At 31.8% G+C, this 11,368-nt stretch overlaps 1 protein-coding gene across 1 annotated transcript; it reads right to left on the bottom strand.

The window, feature by feature from the left end:
- Window positions 1-1,765: 1,765 nt before the first annotated feature.
- On the bottom strand, window positions 1,766-5,789 carry LOC142613860 (large ribosomal subunit protein bL19c). Its single transcript, XM_075786374.1, has 4 exons — window positions 5,244-5,789; window positions 4,023-4,109; window positions 3,776-3,909; window positions 1,766-2,013 (listed from the first exon to the last, which is right to left on the bottom strand). The coding sequence occupies exons 1-4, from the start codon at window positions 5,595-5,597 to the stop codon at window positions 1,905-1,907; spliced, it is 684 nt and encodes a 227-aa protein (XP_075642489.1). The 5' UTR covers window positions 5,598-5,789; the 3' UTR covers window positions 1,766-1,904.
- Window positions 5,790-11,368: the final 5,579 nt, after the last annotated feature.

An 11,368-nucleotide genomic window follows, 5' to 3' on the forward strand; every position in this document is an offset into this window, starting at 1 on the left:
ACGACCTTAAGACAAAGATGACCACAACGTTGGCACAAGAATCACATAGTTAACACCAATAAGTAATAATTCAAACATGATGGTGATGTTAAGATTGTCGAGAAAGCGCCTGGATCCTCACCCTCAAGAGGCATGAGCTTCATAAATGACACAAGTAAACCCCAGTTACCAATGATGCCCATAACGTCCATGCTGATGAAACATGGCAAGAATTAAAGTGGAGGAATTATGAGTGTTTATTGTAACCTCTTCTTCTTCTTCTTCTTTTTTCTTTTTTTTTTTAGCAAACAAAAATTGTAACATCTTCTTTTTCTTTTATTTTTATACAAGATAGAATTTCTAATCTAACATAATCTAAGTGCATATGTGTGCGATACTCCTTCCTAGAAACTTAAACTCCGGTCCTTACCCCCCACACCCCATAAGCATTTATACTTGTAAAGTGACCACCGCACCAATGGTGCGCGGTGGCTATTGTAACTTTATATTAACAACATTCCTTTTTGTATCACAAGTATGAGAAAAATACTTAATACTGCTCCATTATACAAAGAGATGAGATTAACTGACTTAAGTATTAGAGAAACTTAAACCACTGTCACATTGGTGCCATCTTAGTTATTTGTAACTTTATATTAACTGGCTATTGTAACTTTATATTAACAACATTCCTCTTTGTATCACAAGTATGAGAAAAATACTTAATACTGCTCCATTATACAAAGAGGCGAGATGAACTGACTTAAGTATTAGAGAAACTTAAACTATTGTCACATTGGTGCCATCTTAGTTATTTGATCCATTTCAATTCCGTCTTTAATCTTTGTTGTTTAAACTGGATTAACAATTTAATAAAATGACTTTTATTTGTTCACCAGCTCTATGAAATTTATTAAATAAAATGTCTTACACAGTTTTTTACTTGATTTTTTTTAGTGCATATAGATGAAGAGTAATATTAAGGACACATTTTTTTTCATAACTACTGACAATCTTCTATGATTGAAACGTCATTTTCACCTACGTCCACTGCTAACACCAATAACACCAATTTAATATGCACCAATCACAGATGACCATGTTAGTAGCTGTGAAAATAAAAACGTTCTTGTTCCTAGACTTAACCAATCACAATTCATAACAAAAGACATCTACTCTTAAATATCATAAGCCTAATGTCTAGGACTCAACACAATATCTGGTAAAATGCAAAAGCAAGAGGGAAGAGAAAGGATTTATTTTTTACTTCTTTAATAATAAAAGATTTCTGAGTTTGGTAAGTTTGGAAGGAGGAAGAAGAATAAGAGAAAATAACCTATTTATAGTCCCATCCTCAAAAGAATTTTGTTCATTCCCTTTCTTCTCAAACTAAGAAGAAAAACTAAGAGTCTTATAGCTTAGTGACAATGACTAGTTCCTCTTATAAGAAGAACCAATGTTCGAATCCCCTTTCCCCCAATTATTATAACAAAAAATAAAAAGAGAAAGAAAATGATGGGACAAGGAAGAAAATGAATCCCTTTTTTTCTTTCTACGATCCCTATTCTCCTTCACCAAACAATGGATTTTCTCTATTTTCCTTCCCTCTTCCTCAAAATCAAAGCTTCATGTGAATAGGCAACTAGCCTGCTAGACCGCATGCCTAATGATTATCAACCCCAGAAAAAGGCAAAATTTTGAAAAATAAAAACGTAAAGAAAAGGAAAAAGCAAAAGAAAGGTGGCAAGTTATATAATAGAAAAGAAAAAGAAAAAGAAAAAAAAAAAAAGACAAGAATGCAATATTATATATCACAACAGATTGATTACAAGGGTATTTAGTTCCTAAAAGTTACAACATCTCAAGTTTGAAGTAATTACTCTGAAAGTGAAAACAAACAAAAAGCAGCTGCACCGGAGTTGTTCTTATTTAAAAGTGGAGAGCCTGGGAAGCTTGTCTCTCAGGTAGTACAACCTTGCCCTCCTGACCTTCCTGTGTTTTACTACTTTAATTTCTTTGATGTTCGGTGAGTAACTGCAATAACAACGATAAAACACAATTATGCTGCTTCCAGTTCATGCAAGAGAAAAAAAGGATAGCATAAAAAAAAAAAAAAGATGAATTAAGAGTCGAGTAAAGCTTCAAAAGATAGCTCCTATGGGGATGATCATTGGAGCATCAGCTTCATCATCAGGAATCCAAAATGGCTTATAAAGCTGAAATCCAGACTCCAGACATCCCCTGGCCAAAGTTATCTATTATGTCCCTAGTGTAAAGATTCAACTGCCAGCTTTTTGCTAATTGCTACTAATGTGTTAAGACCTTTATTGTCATGACACTAGGAAAGCACTCATCACATCTGCTCTACACCCCAAAAAAACTAATCAAGTTAGAATTAGAGCTCCTTGATTTAGAGGTATCACATTTCGGTAAGTTATATGCGCATCCAATGGGTGTTGAGCCCACAACTTCATGCTCCACCCACACTTGTGAGAGGAGGGAGTACCAATTGAAGCAGGGTTCATTGGCTTACTACATATCCTTAAACCCTTCTGCACATTGTTATCCATTTTTTAAATGTTTTGCACTATGATGTCCCCATATAGAGTTCCCACGAAAAGAACAAGATATTAAATCTTTAAAAAAAAAAAAAAAAAACCCATGAACAGTCATGCAAAACTTATAATTTGCACTTGCATTTAATCTGTAGAGAATGTTATAAATCCCAAACCTATCCTAAATTTCCCATCATGTTTTCATAATCACATCCAAATTTTGAAAATATACTATAGTTTTAATTCTTCAATCAAATCCTATAATCATGGATACTCTTGAGTAAGTGAGGGATACACCTTTAACACTAGAATATGGCCTTTCATGTACAATAGGCATACTTGCATATAAAAACATAGGAAGGGACCATGATGGATGTTTTGACTAGCGTTTGAATAAAGAATGCTTGTGCAATTATACTATTACACAGTATAAGCAATTAGGTATCAAAACAACAAATAAATATATTTACTTTCAACCAATCCCTGTCTTTTCAACAATTCCTTTTTTCCCCTTTTAATTTTATTCATATCATATGATTCCCATATCCCATATCCTTACTCATGCTTTCCTAGCCCAACAGACTGTCCTACACCATGTGACCGACATTAGTATCCATACCACCCTAATAAAGCTAGGAAATGGGTGCCTAAATTCTTTCCTACTAATTACACAAACCTGTATAGCTTCCTTAATGTTTCTTTGGAATAAGAGCATCTTAGGATTTCATTTTATGGCTTCCATTTATATAAACTGCCAGCTGCTGTTATCCATATGCTACATAAAATACAATTAATGATTCCAACGCTACCAGCACTTGTAAAATTTTGGGTGGACATACTAATTTGAAAGCCACCTTAGTTTAAAATTCAATGACTACTATAAATCATTGTTTTTAATCTATTATGGTGTGTTTGAGTAGTAATTCACTGATTCTTATTTTCTCCTCTTTTCAAGAAGCAATAATCATTCATGGCTATTACCATCCTTGAATGAATTTCTCCATGTTCAGTTGCTTATTTTTATTTTTATTTTTAATTATTATTGTTTAAATAAGTAGCTTTCTCCAGGTTAGGTGGTTCAGATTCAAGTCACAACAAATCGAGATAACAAGTATAAATCCAGCTAGTTAATTACACACAGTTATATGACTGAAGACATACGATATATATATGATCCTCTAGCCAACTTAAGCAAAAAATTCACACCAAACTTTAAGAAGCAATGAAACAGGTACACTTACAGAGGGAAAACAATCTCAACCCCTACGCCAGCAATAATTCTGCGAATCCGGATAGTTGTGTGAATACCAGCATTTTGTCTTGACATAACAATCCCTTTGTAGACGGACAACCTACGCTTATTTTCAGGAACTTCCTGGAAGAGAAAGAATTTAACCAAAATCAGAAAAAATAAAAAGTAAAAAATCTTCGGTCAATAAACAGTACAGAAATATACATTAAAAAATAGAGTATCAGAAACACATTTACCAATTTAATTTCCAAAATATCTCCTGTTCTAATATCTGGGACTGGCCTCTCCTTCTCTGCCGCCTCAATTGCCCTCTTATTCAATATCTACACAAACAACAGCAAAATTTCTATCACATTATACCACAAAAATCACTACCTTGGTTTGTCTAGCGAGACCAAAAAAAAAAAAAGTTGGAATAAAAGGGAGATCCTACTCTTTTTCTTTTTCTTTTTTGGCTATGAAGACAATTAAAATAGTAATTTATAAGTTTCTAAGCGATGTCAATCATAATGGTGATAAAATTACATCCCTCATTGTTTAGGTTGATAAATCACACTAATTAGTAATCTCCCAAGTGATATTTAAGGGAGTATTTGAGGAACTTTTATTTATTTTATAGAAGATAGAATTTTAACCTATTTGTCTGCTCCATGATGATAGTTCTTTATCATTTGGACAATACACCAATTGGTTTTACACATGGTTCGAACCACAAACCTCCCCTTCAACAATAAGAGACTTTAACCAGTTGAGTTAACTGAAACCCTTAGAGGAACTCTGTAGTCTACAATCCATACACATATCTCAATTGAGTTGAACCTTTTCCGTTATATAGGTAATAAATCTAGCTGGATCCCCTCATGAAAATTCACTTGTCTAAAATCTTGGGACCTATTTTGTTTCTGTTCTCCGAAGATAGTTTTCCATTAGCAGAGCCACCAACAAAAAATGTCCAAAGAGAAATCTGTTTCTGGAAACTGTTTTTCTCAACTATTCAGTTTTCTTTTCAAACAACACATGTATTGAGAACATTTAGTTGATATTCTCAGTTTTTCTTTCCTCTTCATGAAAAAGAAATAGAATAAAAACATCATATTTTCAATGTCTTCCTATAACCAAAAAAAGAAATGTTTGATGCTTTTTAGTTGGTCATTATCTAAATAAGCAAATAAAATATATGGTAAAATTACAATTTCCCATGCTAAAACCCCAAACTATAAGGTAATTTGCAATGTCTCCTGAACTGTAAATTCCCAGTAATCAAAACTCCGAAATCATATACTAATCAATTGCAATGCCCCCCCACATTTAACATTTCCCCAATTTTCACGACATTGTAAGCTTAACTTCTACATGCTCAATGAATTTTCTTTTCCTGAACTTTCTCAAGAACCAAACAGACATTTAAAAAAAGAAGAACAAAACAAAACAGTTAAGAGTGAATCATTAGTTATTACCCCCATCACATCTCCGAGTTTAACCCGAGGCTTCCTCGGCGGCTTGGATTCCTCAGCCTCTGGTTCCTCAGATTCTTCAACAGCCTCATTGTCTTCAACATTATCGTCAACCACTACCCCTGCTTCGGAGTTGGACTCTGCTCTCACAACGAAAGACGGTTTCGGCAGTGCAGCGACAACGGAGCTCAAATTCCACGGGATTGAGGGGGACGAAAACCTAGAGGCGGAAGTGGGAGCACCGGAAACGAAGGAAGAAGAGGGACGGCGAGAGAGAAAAGAAGAAAACCCTAGCTTTCTGGAAGGACATTGAGTAGGAGTGATTATGAGAGCCTGAGGAAGAAGCTTGGAGGCCATGAGAAGAAGAAAAGAGAGAAATGGGAGAGAGAGAGAGAGAGAGAAAGAGAGATGAGTTACAGAGTTGAGTTCATGGGAGTATTAGGTTGGGTGTCACTGTGGTGTGGACTATCTTCTTGGGAGGAGGAGGACAACTGCAACGCCTTATCCGTTTTTTTTCTTTTTTTTTTTTTTTTAGTAAATTGCAAATTTCAATCGGTTTATTTGAATTTTAAAATTTAGATTTTATTCCTTAAAGTTTAAGGGTATTTAAATTTAATACCCAATATTTCAAAATTTGGACTTTACCCTCTAAATTTTAGGGGAGTTTGGATTTTATTTCCTAAAGTTTTGGAGTATTTGAAATTTACACCTTAAAATTTCAAAATTTGTGGGTATATACTCCAAACATTTCCAAATTTTAGAAGTTAAAGTCCAAATTCTAAAATGATAAGGTGTAAAATCCAAATATTCCAAACTTCAAGGGGTAAAATCTAAATTTTAAAATTTCAGGGTATACAATCCAAACATTCCCAAACTTTAGGAACGTGATTTGCAATTTACCTTTTTATTTTCTTTTTTTTTGCAAAAACTTTTGACCAAAATTCATTTGGGTATCCATCTTTGTTTTCATTCAATTAAAGGTTTGTTTGGAAACAGTTTATTTAGCTGAAATTGAAATTTTTTTGCTGAAAGTATAGGATAAAAAAAGTTAAAAAGTTAGCTGTATAGTACAATGAGACCCATGAATAATAGTACTAAAAGGTGTAATAAAACTCATAGATAATACCAAAAATATGTTAAAAAATTCAAATAAGCACACCCCAAACAGGTTTTAAATCTTCTAAATTTAAAATTTAAGCGTAAATGCACTTTTGGTTCCTATATTTTGGGGTAATTTCTATTTTAGTCCCTACATTTTCATTTCACCACTTTTAGTCCCTAAATCAATTAACGCGTTCCATTTTGGTCATTACCGTTACTCACTTAACAGAAATTGATGATGTGGCAAACGACGTCCACTGTTGGCACATTAAATGCTGACGTAACCAATAACATAATATTAAAAATGTCACGTCAGCTTATAAATAAAAAAATTTATTTATTTATTTTAACTAAATAAAAAAATTAAAAACAGATTGTTTAAAAAAGAAATTAAATTAATCAAATTAAAAAAAAATTCTTTACATTATGTTCTTCCCTACAAATCCTGTATATGAAAAATCAAACCCTCCATACAAACATCAAACCCATTTCCCTTTTCAGTTTCTCTTCACTATCACTCGCTCATTCACCAAACTATTTTATCTCCGTACCCATTTCCCTTTTCAATTTCTCTTCACTATCACTCGCTCATTCACCAAACAATTTTATCTCCGTTCTGTTTCATTTTTCTGATCTGTGATCACCTAAATCGAATCTCGATTGGTTGATCATTCCCTGACTTGAAAACAAGAAATCTATGTGCGATGGTGATAATTGGATTTTTTGGAGTTCTCGCAGTCGCTGGATGTGTATAATCGAACGGTGGAGAACACAAATGCACAGTATCGGATATATATTAAGGGTTGAGAGCCTATTTTTGGTTTTCATCACGGCAATTGGGTTTTTTATCCGGCGAAAATGGCGGCTCTCGGTGGCCAGAAAAGCCGAGATCAAGCGGTTTTTGGTGCTCACAGCTGAAGAAGCCGATAGAGCCGAGCTCGAAGCCTCGGCTGGCTACGGCCACAGCCACAGCCACAGCCCCAACCCCAACCCCAACCCCAACCCCGCCGACTCAGTCTCTGCGGCAGCGCCGACAGCTCCGATTTCCATGAATTATCAAAAGGCATCGGATTCTAACTCAAAGGAAAATGGGTTTGATATTTGTATGGAGGGTTTGATTTTTCATGTGTTCTGAGTTTGCTAGAGATTAAGGGTTAGGTTTGGGTTTGTGTTCTTTGTGTTTTGAATCTTTGAAGTTCTTTGTATTTTGTAGATCTTGTAGATCTGTGCCTTTTGATTTTGGGCGTTTCATGTTGGCATGTTCTTGATTTTGAGGAAGAACTCATGATGACTAGAAGAACACAATGTAAATAATTTTTTTTTAATGTAATTAATTTAATTTCTTTTTTAAACAATCTGTTTTTTATTTTTTTATTTAGTTAAAATAAAGAAATAATTTTTTATTTATTATAAGCTGACGTGATATTTTTAATATTATTTTATTGGCCACGTTAACATTTAATATGCTAACAGTGGATGCCGTTTGCCACATCAGCAATTTATGTTAAGTAAGTAACGGTAAAGACCAAAACGGAATGCATTAATTGATTTAGGGACTAAAAGTGATGAAATGAAAATGTAGAGATCAAAATAGAAATGACCCCAAAATGTAGGGCTAAAAGTGCATTTACGCCTAAAATTTAGTCAATTCAAGTCTCTACATTAACTTATCTAAAATGTTGTGGTGAAATGTCCTTTTTTTTTTCTTCAAAATTTTTAAAATTTAAAATTATAATTAATTATTGAAAACTATTTTCCAATTTTTTCAATTTAACTGAAGTTGAGGAAGATATATTTATTGAATAAACTTAAAACTTAGATCTAAATGAACGCAAACTAGAAACTTTACATGAATTTTGGTTAAACTTAGAAGATGAATAAAGGTCTTGAACTTTTTGAAACAATTAATAATACCCTAAGACCATTAGTTTAAAAAATATGTTAAAAAATTTTTATGAGAAAAAAAAAACTAGTTTTTTACAACTTTTATATATATATATATATATATATATATATATTTTTTTTTTTTTTTCAAAAACGTGATATCAAAACTTTTCTAAAATAATTCACTAACAAATGCCTTAAGGGCACTCGTTAATCAAACCCACCTCTAATGGTAATTTAAGATTTAAAAAAAAAAGGTAATAAATCAAATTTTAAAGTTCAAATTGGTGTAACATCATTTACCCATCCACTTAAAGGTAACTAGCAATTCTAAATATTACTATAAAAAAAAGATTAAAATTTTTTTTTAAAAAATAAACGTTTTTGGATTATACATGAGAGAGATAGAGAGGCATGTTGCATGCGGGTCACTGCTTGCCGCAAGCCTCCCTCAGTTGAACTTCGACAACCACCTTAAACCGTAGGCCACCATCACTAATAAACTTTTTTTTTTTTTTAAATCAAATTTTGATTTGGTTATATTTGTTTTTGGTATACTAATTTTGCCTAAAATTCAATTAATTCTTGTGACCTTTGATTTATTCATTTTAGTCATATAAATTTTTACTTTTATACAATGTGGTCCTTAGGTTAATTCTATGATATTGTGCCGTTAGATGTCCTAAAAACAATGTGGTTTTGAAAATTCAAAAACACTAAAATTTATCCTGTGTTTGGGGCATGTAACAACAACTCCTCCAATGAAAATGGACAGAAGTATTACATTGGAAACAAATGAAGGTTATAGTAATGAAATTAATAAATCAAAATTACATGATGAAATAAAATTTTGGAAAAAATTAGAAAATGCAATTGTAATTTAGTTAATAATTATTTTTTTCGAGTAGATTGTTATACATTCTATTTTAAGATGAGAATACAATCAACCAAACAAACATAATATTAGTTTTGTCTATTTGAGGTGATTGTTTTAAAAATCGAGAGGTGCTACGTCCACAATATTTTTACAACAAATCATAGGTGGTTAGTTGTTATTGGTTCAAATTTGAACCTAACACTAAGATTACTTTTTTGCCCCAACAATAACAACCAGTAACATCCTGCCACTTAGGATTTGTTGTAAAAATGTTGTGGACATATCATTTCTCTTTAAAAATTTGTTATGTAACAAAATGAGAAAAGAGGGAGATGAAAAGAGAGGAAACGGACACAAATAGAAAGGTGACCGTAATATATATATATATATATATATATATATATATATATATATATATATTTTGATGCGATGACCGTAATATATTTGAACTTTAGAATCCTTTACTCTTCCCTCGTTGCCTTCCATCGAGACATATTACCTACCCAAAGACACTTATAATTTACTAATTAATGCACTTTTTTTGTTTGTATATATGAACTATGAATATTAGTTTTTAGAAATATGGTTTTCCAAAATAAGCAAATCAATGATGATTTAAAAATAAAGTTTGATTCTAAACATGTTTGAAACTATTTTTTTAACATATTATATAAAGATTTATAAGACTGTATATTTGTTATTTAAAGAATGTTAACTTATTAAAAAAATATAAATAGTTTATTTAATAAACATGTCGGATCAGGCCAAAATAACTCCCAAATATATCCAAAAACAAACTTTTTCATGAATTAATACTTTCATCTGATAATACCCACACTAATAAAGAAAGGAAAATCTTGTTATATGATCGGGTCAGAGCAAAATAACTCCCAAAGATGTGCAGAGACAAACTTTTCTCATGAATAAATACTTTCATCCAATAGTATTTCACTAATTGCCACAACACTAAAGAAAGAAAAATCTTGTTATACATTCTTTGTTACACACTCTATACATATTTTATTTGAAATCATGTTTTTAGCCCACCTGAAATTAAAATGTGTAGTCGTAAAAAAAAAAAATTAAAAAAAAAAGTGTAATATTAACGTCATGATAATCAATACTTACCCACTTTATTTGAAACCGTGTTTTTAGCCCATGTGAAATTAAAATGTATAGTCATCAAAAAGGAAAAAAAAAAAATGTAATAAGAAGGCTGTGATAATCAATACTTACACAGAAAGCGGTGGAACTTCTAAGGAGGCGTTTTGTACGGGGTAATGTTTTAGGATTTTTAGGAATGTTTAAAGATTCCTATATTTGTTTGCAAATTACGCTAAAGAATCAGATGGCAGGGGAATCCTTAAACCCCTCTCAGTAGGAATGTGGATTCCCTTTAAAACAGGTGGGAATCCAGATTCCCAAGCTTAAAAGAAATTATATTTTTTATAAATTGACAATTTTAACCATTTTTCCTTATCATTTAAGCAATTAAGATAAATTATAAAACAAATTATCAATATCTTCTATCTTGTCTTTATCTTTTTCCACCAAAACAACATAAACAGGATAAATAACTCTGCTAATAGTTATTTTTGTATTATTCTTGTCATTTTGAAATGTTAGATCACAATTTTAATGAATGTGTTGCTAATTAATAGTTTATATAATGTTTTTTATCTATCTATTTAGAGTAAGATATTTTTTTAAAGGACTAATTAATAGTTTATATATATTTTTTCAGTATTTATTTAAAGGAAGCTTTTTTTTTTTTTAAAGGACTTGGTACTTCACATTCAAATCTAAAGACAAAATGGAAAAAACAAATAATTCATTTAAGATTCCTGAGAATACACCAAACATTATTATCTCACATTCTTAAAAATCTCTTAATGAAACCAAACATAAGAATAATTACATTCCTAAAAATATGATTCTTAAAAATCTAGACGTCAAGAATAACGTGAATTCTCCGAACCAAACTCCACGTAATGTTTTTGTTCCAACTCGCGACTCATTGCATTGTACTTATCATATATAGAATAGAACCCGACCAACTATGACACCACGTGTTAATACCCTGCACTTGCAGGCTTTTTTGTTTTTGTCTTTGTTGTTGTTTGGAGGTATGTGTTTGTGTTTGGAAGTGTAAGTTGTCACCAGTTCAGTTCCTAAAAAAACAAAAAAATTAAAATCACCAAAATTCGCCACGTCACCACCACCCCCCCGCCTTCTTTGCTTTCCCTTTCATATCTCTCTGGCTCTC

This window comes from Castanea sativa, chromosome 10 (genome assembly GCF_040712315.1).
Source record: "Castanea sativa cultivar Marrone di Chiusa Pesio chromosome 10, ASM4071231v1".
Taxonomy (NCBI): Eukaryota; Viridiplantae; Streptophyta; class Magnoliopsida; order Fagales; family Fagaceae; genus Castanea; species Castanea sativa.